This window comes from Pelobates fuscus, chromosome 3, assembly GCF_036172605.1.
Source record: "Pelobates fuscus isolate aPelFus1 chromosome 3, aPelFus1.pri, whole genome shotgun sequence".
Classification (NCBI taxonomy): domain Eukaryota; kingdom Metazoa; phylum Chordata; class Amphibia; order Anura; family Pelobatidae; genus Pelobates; species Pelobates fuscus.
Window position 1 is genome coordinate 42,868,353 of NC_086319.1, and position 19,676 is coordinate 42,888,028.

Genomic DNA, 19,676 nt, shown 5'->3' on the forward strand with positions numbered 1-19,676 from the left:
ATGGCTCTGCATCATGTGAGTTTATTTCCACCAATCATCACATATTGAAACTATTTTAGTGTTTTACGCTATGTAATGTTTATATGTTCTTTTTTAGATAACCCATTTGTATTTATGGAGTACTGCAAACCTGCTACCGATATTTCAAATATATATATTTAGCCTTTGACACTGTAGTGTTTTTATGGGTTGCTTTTTATTTATCACTACTCAGATTTTGCGGTTGGTAGCCAGCAGCTATTTGCTATCAGTAGCGACAGACATTTTCGCGAGTAACGACTGACTGTTAAAAAGGAGGGACAAGTTTGTAGAAAAGTTCATAATCGGTATTATGGTATATATGGTAAGAAGGAATAACTTGGAAATTGAGTAGTTAATATCACAATGGCATACATCCTAAATAAATATGATGCAATTATACATGTGGTAGTTAATATCAAAATATATTGCACAGGTAATGAGGCAGTGTGTTCATTGCAAGAAGGGAGTCTTTAATCCCACAATAATGATTGTTATTCCCTTTAATGGAACTATATGCACCATAACCACTTCATCTCATTGAAAGTCCCTCTGCACCACCCTGAAGTTCATTGTAAAATTGATCTTAATGACTATTGAAGGGTTAAAATAAAAAGAAAACATAGGTTTACTAGTTTTCAATAACGTTTATAAAAAAAATAATAAACAAACAAATAAATAAATAAATAAATAAAAGAGGAGCTTTTAGCGTGGAGGAGATGATAAAAGAATTATTGTAAAGGAACATTACCAGAGGGTCAAAAAGACTTTAGCACACAGCAAAGGCTCAGGCCTTTGGGGATATCTATCTTACTGAGTGATTACTAAGCCTGGATCTTTTATTGTCTCTGTTTGGGAACTAGAACTGTCACATAAGACTGAGCATGCCGTTGAAATGAGAAATGCCTACAGAAAAACAAATGGAGTTAGCGTTAAAGAGATATTTAAGAGATGTCGCAAAGTAATGACAAATTACCAAGGCTAATTTTCTTGTGACACAAATGGGTTTGGAAATGAATAAACTGGCAACACGACTTAGTGTTAGTTTAGGTTGTGATGTTTAGGGAAGCAAATCTTAAAAAGATACAAATAGTGCATTACGTCAACTTTAAGATACACGTATGTTGACAAAGCTATCGAAAAACTACACTTATTGGTCCAATTCACCATTATTTGACACAGAAATGTAAATAGCCATTGTAAAAGCTGTTGCTATCAAATTTTGTAACTCATTACTCCATGCGTTATCACTAAGATTGCATTATTTTCTATAAACTGAATTATTAGCTGGATATTTGTGGACAATGATGTGGTGCAATTTAGAAGAAATTCTCTGGATTACCCATTCTTAGATTCTAGAAGAAGCACATTTAGACTGATCTGAAATAGCCTTAGATTGGAACCTCTCTGAATTAACCCTGGATGTAAGAGTATGAGAAACTGGGAGCAAATATCTTAGGAATTCCCCAGGAATTAATTCCAGAACACTTCTCAAACTGTCTTTAAAAAAATCAATGAAATGTAATAATGTGTCCCTCTGGCTGCTCAATGGGACACCACGTCAACACACAACAATAAAAAAGGAGAAAAAAAATACAGTGAAAGTAGTCCCAAAGACAAACCTTTAGCTATGGGAATTATATGAAATGGTCCATCATTTTCTAACCCCATAGTGAGTAAAGTGAGGTTTAGCAATCTATTGAGCTCAACCTATCTGTCAACCTTGTCAAGTGTAGCAAAATTGTCTTAGTATAGCTTTTGACTGTGTCGGAATTCTAGTTACATTCCAATACACTCAATGTGAGTGTTCCATAAATATTTTATGTTTATGACATACTTTTCTTGTTTTGGGAGTGGGCGGGGTGTTGCCAGACACTTTAATATGCAATTGAAAGCTTCAGGATGCCTCATTTTCCACAAAACCACAAGCATGGCAAGCAAAACTGGAAAAGAGCAAGTTTACTACTTTCAACAGGTCCGACTTCAGTGGGGTAGTCCATATTCCAGGGTCCTGTCCCACCATTTTGGGTTTGGACCCTGATGTCTTGCTTTTGGGGACACTTTAGGGAACTGTCGACAAAATGCTCAATATGGGCACTAGTGTGATCGCGCTACACTAAGGGCACTAGAACCTTGCAGAGATAGCTGTAACATAATTGGCTAATTGGCAGCTTGATTGGAAGACAGCCTGTTATAGACTCACGCCAGGATGATGTGCTCGTTCTTCTGCATGTAGAAAAAATAACCTCAAGTTAAAGAACTCTGAAATAAGACTTACTTTCATTTCGTTAATAAATGAAAGAGAGATATTTTTTTCTCATTTAAAATGCTTATGCATGTAACTTTTTATGCAGATATCAGACAAAAAAAATCAAAATGTGAGAAAAATACATGTTTAAAAATTGTAATCATATTTTCATGTCGAACTGGTTTTGCTTATTTCTTAGAAAAACTTAGACTTTCAAATAGCTATGTCGGATTTGCTCACCTGTTCTATTGCACATTCATAGAATTACATGACAACTCTTAATGTCTCTGCAATAAATGAATGATCAAACTTTTTAGTATAGTCAGAATATTTAATATAACCTGTGATTTTCACTAATTTGTAACATTTATATATATAATTTATTCTATAGTATATATGTATCTCTCGGTTATTTTCCTTTGTATAATTTGGAAGACTGATGTTTGGATGTGATGAAAACATTAAAAGTGATTTTTCTATATTAACCCCTTAAGGACACATGACATGTCTGACATGTCATGATTCCCTTTTATTCCAGAAGTTTGGTCCTTAAGGGGTTAAAGGGATGCTTTCAGCACCAAAATAACTTAGAATAGCAGTTATAGTGTATAGACCAGGCCTCCCCAAACTCCGGCCCTCCAGATGTTGCTGAACTGCAACTCTCATGATTCTATGAATGAAATAGAAAGGCTGAGAATCGTGGGACTTGTAGTTCAGCAACATCTGAAGGGCCGGAGTTTGGGGAAGTCTGGTATTGACCATTCCAGTGCAGTCTCACTGCTCACTATGTAATTTAAGAGTTAAATAACTTTTGCTTCTGTTTATACAGTCCTAGCCACACCTCCCCTGACTGTTACTCCCACACTGCTTCCATGAAAAATGGTTTCGTTTTCAATCAGCTCTTTCAGCACAGTGTGTTTACTTTAAAAGGTTTTATCTCCTGCTCTGTTAATTGAACTTTAAGCACACACATGAGATTCATGCAGACTCTAGCAGTGTATTAACAATGCAGCACTTAAGAAATTCTAGATTAAACACACTGTGCAATATGGAAGCTTTAAAAGTGTATGCTTGTTTTCTTGAACTGTATAGGAAGGCTGTGTGAGTATTAGCCAGGGGAGTTGTGGCTAGGGATGCATAACACAATCAGTTTACTCCTAAATGGCAGATAACAGAGCAGTGAGACTGCAGGGGAATGATCTATACTTAGTGCATACAGTGTCCCTTTAATACTTAAAGGGACACTAGTTGCCCTTTTTGTTTATATGTCATAGTACTGCATACTACATTGTACCTGGCACCTTTATTTTGCTTTGTGATTTTAGGATTGTCAACTCTCTGGCCTGCATTCTGGTATTCGATTGTCATTTTAGCAGAATGTACTGTTTCGTAAATAAATCATGTGATTACTAATATATGCCAAGTTTCACTGCTCATTAGTCAAATTCAATTCTTTCAACATGAGCTCATTAGCTGGAGGCAGCCACACATTATTATGCATATTCTCCATGCATATTTCATTCTAGCATCTTGATATACACGTTTTAATGAATAAACAAGCAGAATCCTATCCTTCTGCCTTTTTAATCTTACCTTACCCTACTTGATTCTACCAATCCTCTGCCCCTAATTCATATTCTACACTCCTATCCTTTGACTTGATGTTCTTTTCACTTTGTCCCAATGATATTTATAAAGGAATGTTTTCAATATAATTATTAGTTTGGTAAAAGATATGTTTTTAGATAGAAAGTGGGTACATTTACTTGCCTCAAATCAGCTCTTGATCAGTAAGAAAATTAAACATGCCTTCTGTGCTTGTCGGGCTCAAAACAGACGGCAAAAAAAGATTTAATAGTGTAATATGATTGAATTACAATCACAATATTATCAGCTTCTGTTCCCAATCCCATAACACATAAACATGATCCATTATATCGATGCATTACTCGCACCTAAACGATAATAACGTTTCTTATAGACTATCCGAGAAAAACAGATTTAATGTTCAGAGGTATTTCATTGGCAATAAAATATTAAAATATTGATACATTCACATTTTTTTCTCTACCAGCTTAGGCATAAAAGGATAGCAGAAACTTGCCACCTGTTCCCCAACTCTATATAATGCATAGAATGAAACAAATGATTTAAATGAAATACACACACCCATTTCTCACTATTCCCGTGCGATGTTTAAAACTGCATCTATCTATCTATCTATCTATCTATCTGTCTGTCTGTCTGTCTGTCTGTCTGTCTGTCTGTCTATCTATCTATCCTACCTGTCTGTCTTTCTTACTGTCTGTCTGTCTTACTGTCTGTCTGTCTTTCTGTCTGTCTGTCTGCCTCAACCATCATGAGAATGACTTGCAAATATTCTATATTAGCACATAATCAATATACATATATGGTTACATTGCATATTCAGACGAAAAGCTGGATATAGCCAACATCTACTTACAAATTGGATAGAAGGTTGCTAATTGGCAGCCATTTGTACAGGAACACGAGAGGACAGATTGAGATTAAAAAGCATTTGCACAACTTGCACTGACAGATGGGATGGGATTTCATTGTATGTTATAAGATGCTGAGAGCAGTTCAGTCAATCAGATGGTAAGCTCTGGGGCATTGCTTGAGTGGGGATCTCTTAAAATGCTTTTAATTAACTCCATTTCACAATATATGAGCCATTCAAATGAATTTATGTACTCCCAATATATTCTTACTTAACATGTTTTACTAATAAAATCGTCATTACGTCTATAGGCAGTGATTTACACGTGTGCTTACGGCAATGTAAAAAAAAATATATTAATGGATTTAGAGGAACTGTGTATGTTGCTAGTTATCTAAAGGCTTATCAGATCTGACAGTGAGTTACTGTATGCAAAATTCAGCATCTTGTTTGAATACGTCTTACGCCATGTGGTGTACACAGAATCCCTGCCAAGTCTGGAACTCATCGGACTGTTGTTCAGAATCAACTGTACAGCACTTGTTATAAAATGACTTTTCCATCTGGCATGGATAACAGAAACAATTGCAATTGTGCATTTAATGGCTATGTGTGGTATCCAGTAGCTAGAAGAGAATATATTAAATTGCATTAGACTTATTGCATACAGCTGCGTAGCTTGATAAAGCCAGATAAACTCATAATAACAACAGCTGTTGGACATTTTATTAAATGGGATCTGTCACTTTCCAGCATGTTTAATATTTTGTTTACTTATTGACTATATTTAACAAATATGTGTCCGCGGGGACTGAAACGTATTATTAAATATATAATTCCATATTACGGGCTCCCTTTCAATCATTGTTATAAGCTCGGCACTTTTCCGGCACTGAGCATAGCAAATGGAGGAGCAGAGACAGAGAAACAAATATCCCTTTTTTCTTCTCTAATGCAATATGTGCCCTGGATGTAAAGGAAAAGCAAAAACTAGGACACACAAAAAAAAAATCTATAGCATATAAGAGATTAATTAAACCAGGTAACATCATAACATGAAAATTTTATTTATTTTGGTTAGATGAAAATTTTGGCGTGTCCTGTTTTTTTTTTACTTTTTTTTTTGTCTCTACTACTTGTAGAGTTTTTGAGGGAATATCCTATTTTCAGGAGTGCTACCCTAATACATTTTGTTGGAGTTATTTAGCACTGCTCCACGCCTCCTTTTTGTCCTTTCGTATGCCCTGAATGTGCCTGGATTTGGCCTGGATTCGGAAGTCAATTGCTAAATGTTTTGTATTTGTTTTATAAAAAAAAAAAATAAGGATCATCAAAAAATTAACACACGTTATATGTGAGTGTCAATGCGTTTTGCAATGGAATCATTTCTAAAGAAAATATAATTCCCGTTTAAAATATCAATTTTTAAGAGATTTTTTTAAGCTCCTGCAAACATTGCTTAATATTTTACTGAATATACATATTTTCATATTTTATATTTCTAAATACAAACTTAAAATAATAAAAAATTTAAAAAATACCTTGAAAGTGAACTGTTCATTGAAGACTGGGTTAAGAGTTTTTCTGTGGACTTTTGTTTCAAATTTCTTCTTTTTATCAGGCAGAAGGAAAAGCTTCACATAGGGATCAGACGTACCTCCCATATCTAAAGCAGGGAGTTCCGCAGCCTGAATGATTCCTACCATCAGCTAGAAGGAGGACAAAAGACAATAAAGAGAGAAATTATAATTAATCTTAACTCACCATACATATGTTTCATTTTCACATACAATGTAAAGTGTAACACATTGACAGAGTGGGAGGTATATTTATCACAAATGTTAAAATTATAAAAGTTTCAAATGCGGCATATTTGGTTTTTCATGTTTTTTTCAAAGTCTAGTGTGTATTTAACAAAATGCAATATATAGATAACAAATATTAAAGGGACACTATAGTCACCAAGACAACTTTAGCTTAATTAAGCAATTTTGATGTATAAATCATGCCTCTGAAGTCTCGTTGCTCAATTCTCTTCCATTTAGGAGTTAAATCTCTTTGTTTATACCATGTGAGCCACATCTCCCTGCATGTGACTCACAAAACCTCCCTAAACACTTCCTTTAAAGAGTCATCTAATGTTTACACTTCCTTTATTGCAAATTCTGTCAGTCACAGCCAGAGAAGTGTGGCTTGAACTGCATAATCAGAAATATAAGTAATTTAATGTCTAAATATCAGAGAACTGAGCAGTGAAACTGCAGGGGAATGATCTATGCACCCATACTGCATCATTAAGCTAAAGTTGTTTTGGTGACTTTAGTGTCCCTTTAAAACACTAATCTCTGACTATGCTTTGTTTGCAAGATTTACCAGGGACATGGCCCTTCCCAATTTCAATATGGCCACAGGTCATTTAGTGAAGAGATCCATCCCACTGTGTGTGTTTTAAATTGAGCATGCAGCTGCTTAATCAAATGATATGTGTTTCATGAACTAGGAAAGCAGTGAGCTTTTTTTGTGGTTGGGTAGATGGCAGGTAAGGCTGCCAACCTGTGGCCTTAAGGGCAGGGAAAATTAATGACTTTTTTTGCAAAAAAACAATCAAAGATGTCTGTGTGGAGGGTCCAAGTCATGTGGCACATATATTAAATGTATCTGAAGAATGGAGGGTGGGTGCTGTAGTCACAATTATATTACATTACATATTTTTGCATCCTCTTCATCAGTACGATGTACACCAGAGGTGCCCAAAAGGTAGATCCCCAGATATTGTAGAACTACAACTCCCATGATGCTTTGCATGCCTGTAGAATTATTTTAGAATGAAAAAGCATCAGTAAAGTTGTCGTTTTAAAACATGTGAGGATCTATCTTTTGGGCACCTTTGATCTACACATTATGAAGGAGAATTCAGAGAGATCTGTCAACACACAAGAGATGCATAATCTTTTTCTTGTCAATCCATTACCACCAACAAATACCTGCAAGCATCTTATCTCACCCTAGAGCCCATGGCAATCACCTCCACGGCATACATACTCATTATAAAATGAGCCTTGATACTCCAGGAAACAATCTCAGTATGCCAGTTCAGGTTTGGAGATCATTGAGGTCATGGGCTACCAACCAACGCACAAACTCATAAGTAGCTGGACTAGCAAAAACATTTTCTTCCTGCTGCCTAACTCTTGCAGTACTCTCCTAACAGACATTCCACCACCTCTCTCATGGTTTTTTTAATTGTCAAATTTTTGGTGCTGTATATCTGCAGGCTAGAACTATTCTATTCGACCCCTCCACCCCTTGCAAGCACTCCTTTGATAGTTTGTACTAAGGTTGAGTACAACCGTTCACATGAATTCCTGTATCCATCGTGGATGAATAAGTGATCTTCAGGTGACTATAAATTCTAATCTATACATTTGGTGATTTTGTGGCTTAATACTGACTCTGTCACCAACATGTTGTAAGTTAGAATAGTCGGAAAGTGTTAAAAAGAAAATCACTATAAAATAAGAGGTTGATGATTTCTAAAATTATGCTGAAAATGTGAAGTGCAATCTACATTTCATCAGTTATAGCTCTAATCTATCTAATTCTGCTGCCATCTGTATTCTGAGCAGAATGATGGACCCATACTGCATATAACCTTACATGAAAGACTGAAAAATGAGATTATGATTTGTACTCAGTGGAGTTGAAAAATAATTTACATCCACATCCGAAAGAAAAAAATCTGCTTCAAATGAGCTATCATGCTCTTAGAAAGTTCTTAGGTTGCACCTTCCTTTGAAGCCTCCTGCGTTATATAGCTTTAGGTGAATGACAAGTTTTGAGTCACTGGGAAACTGTAAATTTTGCTGAAAGCTAAGCTGTAACATGAATTATTTTCAAGACTAGCTAAATTATAAAAACAGGGGACATGTAACTTTTTCAGGATAACATAATTATAGATCGCTAGATGTCCATATACACGCGATACTAAAATGTATTATAATATATTTTGCAACATTATATATATTATATAATACAACAGTTCCATTATTTTGCTTCAAATCTCATTAAAATACATTTGCATTTGATATGGTTTTACAGCACAGAATAAGTAGTATATTGAAAAAACTATTTGCAGTTTTTCTTTGCATATCTTTTTTTTTGTAAATTAATATTTACTTTCCTCATAAATTAGGAACCTATCCGATCCAGATATACGTGATGTGAAGCATGGCATACGCAAGTCAAACACGTATGAAGGAATATATAATTTCAAGGACAATTCAAGTTGTTGGATCTTAATAAAGAAAAAGAAGCCAGAACTAAGAGTAAAGAGTCAGAACAACTAGTGGATATCTACCCAGGAGTGTCATGCCAGCATTGGGGATGAGAGTTGCTTCCTGGCAGTTCTACCTGTGTAGAGTCCAAGGGTGGTGTGGGTTTCCTACCTAAGCTTAACAAGATGTTGCCTACCTAAGCTTAACAGGGGGTATATCTCACGGGTTGTGTAAGGCCACAGGTGTACAGATCAGCAATGTCCAAAAGCCTTTGGATGTTGAGGATTCCAGCCATTGTGTCCAAATCTCTGCATATAAAAATAAGTTCCTTCATGGAACACAGTTCCTCCATTCAGGAGAACCAATGGTCTAAAGTGGTGTCACAGATTGTTTCCAGTACAGCAGGATTAGGCTTTTGACTAAATGAGGAATGTAGATTAAAAGCGGTTTCTTATAAGTGGCCTGCTGAAAGGGTGGGTCCTGTCTGAGAAATTGCTAATGACAGAGTGTTTATTTTCCCAGAATCGTTTTATATGCTGGCACTCCCATCAGATGTGTAGAGTTGAGGCATTGGCCTGATGGCAGCACCAGCAGAGTCCATTGCCCTCAGCCTTTGTGGCGTTTGGTGCCACAATGTTAGGAGCTTCTTTGTAGACTCCTGTGTCTTACTTGACAAGGAGCATTAGTGCAAAAAGTCGTAAATCTTCTGCAACTACGGTGCCGATAGTGTCATTCCCAATGATGTCACCCATTGACCAAAGAATGACATGTGTATGTTGCATTTGGGTTTGAGTTTTATGTGTAGTCTTAGGATTTGTTGCACCCCAGCAGTCTTAGAGTCTGCTTTTGTGTAGATCTTTCTTAATTATCTGGAGTATATTTGGGCTTTATGGACAGACTGATATTCTCTTAAGTAAACATCTCTATCCTGAAAGGTGGGCAGACAATATTGGCAGGTATGAAACTCTGCAGAGTAGTTTTTTTTAAGATTTTTTAAAAAAAGGCAGGTCTCTGTCAAAACACCACAATCATTGGTACAAGCAATTATTTTACTGCCTCCTTGTCTGAACTGGATAGAACTGTTAGAACACTCTTTGAATTTTTGCATATGGATGAGTCATATCTAAATCATACCTTTAGTAATCTCTGCAGATATACATATATACTTCATAATAACGCACCTAGTATGGCTTTTTGAACCACAGGGCACTGAAAACTGTTTTAGTTTAATACTAGCACAAGACTGTATATTTGTAATACAGTCTTTAAATATGCTGAGATTGTTCTGTATACTCTTTACACAGTAGGAGAGTTCAATGACTTTTCATTTGACTTTGCAGCACTGAGAGCCTGAACAACGGCTTTTCTTCCAATAAAGTTCACTAGTTTGTTTTCATCTTGAGAGAAAGCAAAATGTGTTTGTAAGAACCAATTTCTTCCACTTATTATTCTTTGGCAGGATTTAGCAGTTTGAGGCTTATAAAGTCTCCCATTGATTGAATGGTATTCTATGACTATTGAGTGGCCCAGTCATAATGGAAAAGAACAGAAGATGTGTGCTTCTGCATTTGCTCAGAACATTAAGATGAGATCTCTTTGATCTGCAAGCTTCTGAAATACTTTTTGAATTTCCTTTATTTGAAATGCACTCGTGTTAAATTAAACTGTTCGTCTGATTTTCTTTTTTTCCCTAAACTCTCATAAACTTGACTTGCGACAAACACATAGACACAAAAAAATCCATCACTGAAAGTGGCGACAATTGATAAATAAAGTGTTGCTTTCTACAGCTTGTAAAGACTTCTAACCTGATATTTTATAATTAAAAGACACATCTTCTATTTCAACATTTATGTTTGGTGGACTTAAGTCAAATGTCATTATTTTATTATAGAAGAAAAAAAAAAAGAAATCCAACCTGATTATTTTGGAAATCGTAGTCTAAAGAGTACTGAAGTTTCCCAAGCTTCTCCTCTTCTTTAGGTTCTTCCTTATCCTCTTGGTCAGTCAAGCCAGTTTCTGCATCGTCATCGTCATCGTCCTTTAATGCCTATGAGCAGAAGACATGGAAGGCTTGACGTGAGAATACTATCAGGGAACATCAGGCATGTAGGCTTGATGCAAAGCCATTTCAAGCAAGACATAAATGGACTTAAGCCTCACATTTGTGACATTTATTCATCTAACAATTGCAAGTACTCAGCAAGCAATAAGAAAGCAATGAACAAGGCTATATATAATCTTTTTTTTTTTTAAATGAGCAGGCACATAATTAAAGCTAAAATAGTAACATGTTAGGATATAAACTTAAATTTGAATTGTGGGATTTAAATATTATTTTTCCTAACCCCTTCAATACCCGAATCAAGTATAAACATTTTTATTTTCATGTGTTTTGTAATATAAAATCTACTCCATAAATCCTTACTCACCCTCATGTAGACTCTAGTTATGATTACCTGCCTACATTCCTCTGCCAGAAGTCACTGGTTACTCATATAATGAGTATAATTTTGCTGAAAATGCCAGCTCACCTCCTGCTTTCACACAGTACAGGAAGTGTCACTGGGTGATACTATTCCTACAATAAGGGAGGAGGCGAAATGAATGGACTCTACCATCCTACTGTCAGTATTACGATAGCAGTCCAGAGACTTATAAAAATTGCTATGACATTTTTAAATACCTTTATTTTAGAAATATATTATTTAAATGTATTTAGTATATGTGGAAATTATCCTCAAATGTAGACACTTTTTTTTTTACACTCTGTTGCAGTTCTGTTAGTAAACAGCACTACTAGTAACGCCTTCAGGGTCTTTACAATTACCTATAGGCAAGTGTTTTGACTATTATTATTTATATATTTTTGTCACACCTACTGTATGTGAGAAAAATAGCATTTTTGCATCTGAGAACTTGTGTGAAATATTGCAAGACATAGGACACTGTATACTGTCAAAGGTTTTTCATTTCCCAAATATTTATATAAAGGCCAAACAAATATTTGAAAAATAAAAACCATGTAAATGAACATAGATTAAAATGTTTGTTTGTCTGCAAAGCGATATATACACAAAATTGCCTGTATTATGATATGTTATATGCTAGCTATGCATCCCTTGCTTCACATAAATGGTATGTTAATATTTTTACAACTAAAAAGTGTTCGGTAGTGAAGGGGTTAATCCTTAATAGCCCACATTAATAGCCCATAACCATGCTAACAAAAATGTAACTGTTAGTCCAAATTAAGAGATTGATAAAAATCTATTTAGATATGCATGCAATACATTCATATACGGTATTGATATCTTGATATCAGCTAAATAACTATAGAGCTAAACATTCCAAAGGTGCACCTTGCAATATATGCAAACTCAAACCGCAGTCATGCCATCAATCAAAAAGTTTGGGGATGCTACATTCTAGACTAAATATTTTATTTTCAATGTAAAGCTGGGCTGAGCTAAATTAATTTTAGTATGGTCATATTTTCAAAAAACTATGACTATGTTTAGAAATTACGCAGAGGCTTTTTACATTTCGTTAAATGGAGATTTAGTTTTTCTATATTTTCAAGTTGTAATGGGGAGCTTATGTGTTCGAAGATGAAATAACATTTAGAAATTACATTTTGTATTTTATTTGTCTGTTGTGTGCGAGTGCATACTCGCAGCAACTGATCTGAGGTTTGTGGATGTTGGTCTGAGGTCTGATCTGAGGTATGCAAAGGAGAGGTAGGCGCGCTCAAGGTGCGCTCAAGTAGCAGGAGCTAATTGTAGCAGGAACCCTCCCCCATTAGTTTTAAAGACAGCCAGGAGTGTGTTTCATAAATTAGTTATAAAGTTGCCAATTTCAAATAGGAATTGGCACTTTTATTAACTGCCTTTATTATGGGATACTCCCTACCCATTAAGCACCTCAGCAAGTGTATAGTGGTCCTTTTTGGTGGCTGTTTTTTTCGAGGTACATTTTGTTTTGTAAAACAAATTCTAGTGGAATCATTTTGCAATTACGTGCAAAAAGACTTGGCGTCATAATTATATTTATGTGCCAAATGATTCAACATATGAAACAAAAATGTGAGAAAAAAAGTTAATGATACATTTTAACTAAGCAATACATTTGGCACTATGTAACTAAGGAGTATATTTGGCAATGCGGAATACACCTTTGTCTGTGTTTTAAACTTTTTAGAGGTAGCTCTTGGTCACAACAGCAGCTTTGAATGAAAAAAAAGACCATTTGGCACTCGATAGCTGATTCATTGGCTGTGTAACAAACGCCTGTTCTTCTACATTTTTCAATACTAAGTATTTCGAATTATTCCAAACTCAAATTACAGTCAGAGACCATTTGATCGTCTAATTGCATACTGTGGAAGTTGTCTTCCATCAGAAAGTTAAATTAAATTCGTTTTACTGTTACTGATGTTTATAAACAAGATGTTAATAAGTTGTCAGCAAGCTTTAAAAAGACCATTTTGTTTTCTCGAAACATTGCTGTTGGACACTTAAGTTCCAACAAATTTGCCTATCTAGGCCTTGGCAGTGCCTGGACCTTTTTCTCTCTCTTGTGACTACAAACTACCTCTTGGATCTTGGTGCTTGTCCCAGATTCGGTTGCACCCAGATCTGTATTGATGGATGGAGTGCAGTTCCTTATTTGACTTCATAAATAAGTTAGCAGCAAGCGTAACTTAAATAATATTAATTCTATTTTAAACATTTGGGGTACAGCCAGGCTTTGTAACTAGGTTCATTGTAATTGTTAAGATAATACATAAACCATTTAGTAAAATTCTAAGTGACAATAGTTTTGAAAAGACACACATGTTTTTACTTCTGTCTAGGTGTAATTAATTTGGAATCTACCATATGTTTAATTTTAATGATTATAGAGTTTATTTGCTTAATTATACCTTGCGTATTAGTTAATGTTTGTCTTGTAAAATTTAGCCCAAAATCGGCACATTTATGAGAACTATTTTTTTGGTTACATATAATAAGTTGGTGGTCAATTTAGCACAACTCTCTATAAAAACATACCAGACTACATTAGGATAAACTACTGATAGAATGGCTTGTTTAATGAGGTCACCCTGGAAGACCTCAGGTGATATATTCTTAAAATAATGTAGACAATAAGAACAGTAGCATAACTATCAAAGGTCAATTGAAGTGACACTGGTATGAAACGGAACACAAACTAAACCATTGATCTGTATATCTTAGCATAATAAATGATAATTATTTGCAGCAATTACATGGTTTGTTTTAGCTTTCTAATGCAATTCTGTTTATATTGGGGGGTGGGATAACTCTATTTACTTTTGAATGAAATCAATTTAGTTCAGCCTCTTGATGTATTAAGCAGTGTTAAGCAGTGGATTAATCTCAATTGACAATCCCCAGCTGTCAAGACAACTAATCACAAAATGTTTTAGCTGTCTATGGCATATCCAAATAGGAAAATAAAACCTACCGCAAGTGACAATCCAGAACAGTCATGAGATACAACACAAAGAGGGACGACATAGAAGAAATCAAATTAAGACAGCCACACGGATACATTAGTAAGAACCATGGAAAAATGACCATTCGATATGCATTTTATGTGTAACTTATTTACAGAGATAATTGTACTGAGGTCACTGCTGGTATAATGCCCAATATTCAACATAGCAGAAAATGCTAAAAAAAAAGCTTAGAGAGTTTTGCCCGATGTATAGCACATGTACTTACAATAAGTATTCATTACTGTGCCTAGTAAGATATATTATACTTGTGTGTATATATAAATATTTTGAATGTAACGGATTTAGCAAACAAATCCTCTGGATTTAAGAAGGACTGAAAGAAAAGGAACCTTTGTTCCATCAGGGGACACAGAAATGTTGTTCTGCTGGACTCACATGAAATGTATTTTGGAACACCGATGTTCACACGTGAACTTTTTCAAATGTCCCCCTGTATCCCCTGTATCGCAAGAATGGCCAATTGTTTGGAAGTTGTAGTTAATTAAAAGATAGAGATTAACTGAGATGTGGATGATTTTGAATCCTTGTCCAGAGATCTTACAATCACTCTATTACCAGCAGGTCTAGTTTTAACTCTTGATCCTCAAGCATGGGATGTAGGAGGAATTAGAAAGTAATACATTTTCCCTTCTGTGACCCACCTTACTTACATTGGGGGAGGGGTGGGTATTTTCCTGGCAATTTAAATTCTTCAGTTCCTTGTCCTGAGTAAATTAGATTATTTTTTTTACACTTGTTAAAGGGACACTCCAGGCACCCAGACCACTTCTGCCCATTGGAGTGGTCTGGGTGCCAACTCCAAATTCCCACCACCCTTAACCTTGCAAGTGTAATTATTGCAGTTTTTATAAACTGCAATAATTACCTTGCAGGGTTGTCCTCCTCTAGTAGTTGTCTATCAGACATCCACTAGAGGGACTTCCATGTTCTTAGAACACGAAAAGTGTTTTAAACAACGCTGGACGTTGTCACGCTATGCCGGAATTCCCATAGGAAAGTATCGAATAAGCATGGGCCGAGCCTGACCCAGCGCCGATGTCGCTGATGTGTCCTGGCACTGAAGAGTCCCTTTGATTTCTTATTAAGTGTCATTTTGCAATGATTCTGAGATGAATTAATTTATGGTATATATTTTATGTAAATTAATGTGTATAATTATACCTACACGGTCCATCATGTTGCAGCACTCATACCACATTATTTGCTCCTTTTCTGAAACCTTCTGCTGGTTTTATTATCTTTCTCTCTTATTTGTTACCAGTATAAATATTGTAATCTGTATTTTGCAGTTACATTTGGCAAGAGTGAGCCTTTCAAATTAAAAGTGGCAAAAATTACATTTTGATCATTCTTTATAATGACAGCCACATGGATCCTAGCTTGCTACACGGTACACTAAATTATTACTGAAGAGAAGCCAAGTTTTAATCACCCATCAATGGCCCATCTTTATCTAGTCTTAATAAATTAAGGGAGTAAAATGTGTTTTCTCATGACAGGCACAGGTTTTGGGTCAATAAACATCAAAGGTCTTTGCTATTTTTTTTTAGTAGTGTAGAGGGCATGATATATTGCTTTATTGCTTGATGATTAACACTTTCAGTGACTATGAACTGTGTCATCATACATATGCATTGCATTTCCCAGTTAGCATGCAAAGGGTAAATTTAAAACCCTGCTCTAAGCAAGAATGATGCCAAAAATGAGTAATATTTAAATTCAGCATGTTTAGTGTAGCATCAACCATATAGGAAGCTAAAGGAACAGTCATTCAATTTAACCCAGCCTTGACTTGTTGTAGTCACCAATCAACTGTAATCAATGCAGTCACATGGTGTTTCAAGAGCTGGCCTACTTAAAGATATAGAATATATATAAATATATACGTATATATATATATATATATATATAGAGGGGTCAAGTAGAGATTGTAGCCGTATTAGTCCAGTGATGTAGATGTAGAAAACATATAAAATTTGTATCTTGTAATACCTTTTTCATTGGACTAACAGGATGTTTTCATGACAAGCTTTCGGGAGAACCTCCCTTTCTCAAGTCTGAAGCATTTCTGAGCAAGACGACACATAGAATTCAAAGTTGAGTTGTGTCACTGACTTGCTCACTTTGGTTAAATTGTGAAGAAAATGAGTGATTGATATAAAATAATATAAAAATAAATAAGAATATAATAATAAATAAATAAATAGGACAAACTAGTTGAGCATTTTCAATATTCCAGTAAGAATCCAATTTACCAAGTATGGTTTATTGGCTTCCGCTGAACATCTACTACTGTAGTGAATGAGATAGTTTTTAAATAAAGAAGGAATACACTAGGTACTAATTTAAAGTACATGTGTGTGTACGAAGCTTCTCTGATCTTTTCATTTAAATCCTCAATGTACATTGTTATATTGTTTGTGTAATATTTTGTTTACTTGTATTGCAGAATTGCTTGGGCTATGTTTGTACGCGAGTTGTTTTGTCATTGATATTTTATATTGTACATGTATTGGGATAGGAAAAGACACATTAAAGCAGAGAGAAATACACATTTTGATATAAAGAGGCATAATACACACATGACTAATTTTAAGTGTACATACATGTTTAACATATTAATGACAGTTTCAATTGCATGTCAGAATAGTATACGTAGAACGCTATTGGTAATTTATGTTACTACAGCAGAATATATGTTACTTAGTGATTTCCCAACAAGAGTATAAGAGAGTGTAAAAGATTTATGTAATTAGTATTGACTTGTCATGTGGCAGCTTTATTCCCGCTGGGCAGTGTCAACAATAAAATGTCTCTGTAAATAGGATGGTTTAGATATGGTGTATCCCAAGGGAGATTATATATTAATTCTCCTTGTTGTACAGTAAAGTAAATAGTAATAAATATTTTATTTGTCTTCAAGAAACACGCACATTTTTGAAATAAATAGGTCACTTTTCCAAGGTAACAAACACGATATTGTTTACAAAACTAAATAACATAGTACAGAACAAACTCAACATAGAGAGGTTAAAGCAGTAAACAATAGCACTTTGTTAGTAAAGAACATTAGTAAAGAACATTGAAAGTTGCCGATAGCGACTTCAAAACAGAGTGTACTGAGTGATTATTAACATTTAGAAACAAATACGAATATCTAGCATGATTTACTGGAATTATACAGTGCATATAACATTACTTATTTTTTTCATAGCCAAGCTATATGATCTATCCAACATATATCGATAAAATATATTCAATAATGTCAATTAACATAAAACCTACATTTCTGGCTCCCAACATTTAAAAAAAAGGGAGATACTTTGTTTTGTGATGGTCATGGCTGGAGTTGTGCAAGTCGGGATTAGCCAGGGGCGTATTAGCCGCGAGGCAAACAAGGCATTTGCCTTGGGCGGCATTTTCCAGGGGGCGGCAAAAAAAGCCGCCCCCAAATGCCCAAGGCAAATGTCTTGTTAGCCTTGCGGCTAACAGACATGCCGGAAGTCGGGCGGGCGGGCGGCCGGCGAGGGAGCTCTTCCCCTGAGCTGTCTGCTCAGCTCCCTCGCCAGCCGCAGAGTGAGGCTGGGAGGCGGAGCCGGAATATGACGTCATATTCCGGCTCCCAGCCTCACTCTGCGGCTGGCGAGGGAGCTGAGCAGACAGCTCAAGGGAAGTGCTCCCTCGCCAGCCGCCCGCCCGCCCGCCAGGCAGTGTCGCCCGATCGCCCAGCAGCCACTGGACCACCAGGGAGGAACAGACACCCCCCACCCCCCCACCATTCCCAAAGGTAAGGAGGCTGGGGGAGGGGGGTGTTAAATTTTAAAAAAAATGTGTTAAAAATAAATGTAAAAAAAAACATGTTAATAATAATAAATAAAAAAAATGTATTAAAAAAAATGTGTTAAAAATAAATTTAAAAAAAAACGTGTTAATAATAAATTAAAAAAAGTGTTAAAAATAAATAAAAAAAATGTGTTAAAAAAAAATAAAAAAAAATGTGTTAAAAATAAATTAAAAAAATGTGTTACTGTGGGTGGGTGAGTGTGTGTCTGTTAGTGTCTGTATCTGTTAGTGTCTGTTAGTGTCTGTGTCTGTTAGTGTCTGTGTGTGTGTGTGTGTCTGACTGTGTGTGTCTGTTAGTGTGTGTGTTTGCCTGTGAGTGTGTGTGTGTATGTTAGTGAGTGTGTGTGTCTGCTAGTGAGTGTGTGTCTGTTAGTGTGTGTCTGTTAGTGAGTGTGTTTGTCTGTTACTGAGTGTGAGTGTGTCTGTTAGTGTGTGTGTGTTTCTGTTAGCGAGTGTGTGTTTCTGTTAGCTAGTGTATGCGTATCTGTCAGTGAATGTGTGTGTGTGTATTTAGAATGCGGGGCGGGGGGAAAGGTTGGGTGGGGGTGGCGCGGGGGGGGAAGGGGGGGCGCCTGAGTTTTGTCCTGCCTAGGGCAGCACAAAACCAGGATACACCACTGGGATTAGCGGAAGACATTTGTATGACTTCACAACCTACACATAACAATGTACCTAAGTGAAATTGTAATTTAGAGGAATACTGAAGTATCTTATTTACACTCATTTCTAAACATATTTTATAAAGGCAGCCAGTTGGTGCCAAAACGTTGGGGGGTTTGGTAACTCGTGTTTCTGTCTTGTGGCTTGTAAGAATCTTTTTGGAATTTTACCATTATATTATTGTATTTGCCCTTGTTTCTGTCATTGTGTTTATTTTTCTTGTATGTTTTTACTTTGGTACTTTTTGTACATAATAAAGCTACGTTTTTTGAGATTGTTATAGTGTGCATTCTATATTATATAGATATTTAAACATATTTTATATACTTCAATGGCACACTGCTGTCGCAATTATTGTTGCGAAGCTCTGTTATGCACAACAAATATTTATTGATTCTTGAAAAGATGGACTTTAGGTTATGGAAGGGATAAATCTATTTGGACCTCAATTATGGACTTACCCACTTCAAAATAAGACTTGGGATGTATGGAAAAACAATTTTATTTTTTTTTGCATTACACTGGATAATACATCATTATTTCAATAGAAAGCTATAAAGAGAAAATTGGGTCACACTTTTCAATTAATGAATCTTTCTTTTCCATGAGCTTGCTACTTTAGTATAGAAA

The 19,676-nt window shown here is 35.6% G+C and overlaps 1 protein-coding gene across 2 annotated transcripts in view; it reads right to left on the bottom strand.

The window, feature by feature from the left end:
* Positions 1 to 19,676, bottom strand: part of SYT1 (synaptotagmin 1) — a 597,051-nt gene that overhangs the window by 103,167 nt on the left and 474,208 nt on the right. The window contains exons 8-9 of one of the 2 annotated variants that reach the window (XM_063446974.1): positions 10,920 to 11,042; positions 6,269 to 6,436 (exon numbers count right to left, since the gene is read on the bottom strand). In XM_063446974.1, coding sequence (XP_063303044.1) covers positions 6,269 to 6,436; positions 10,920 to 11,042 — 291 coding nt within the window. Of the gene's footprint in view, positions 1 to 6,268; positions 6,437 to 10,919; positions 11,052 to 19,676 lie in introns of both variants that reach the window. The other variant, XM_063446973.1, reaches the window with a different exon arrangement.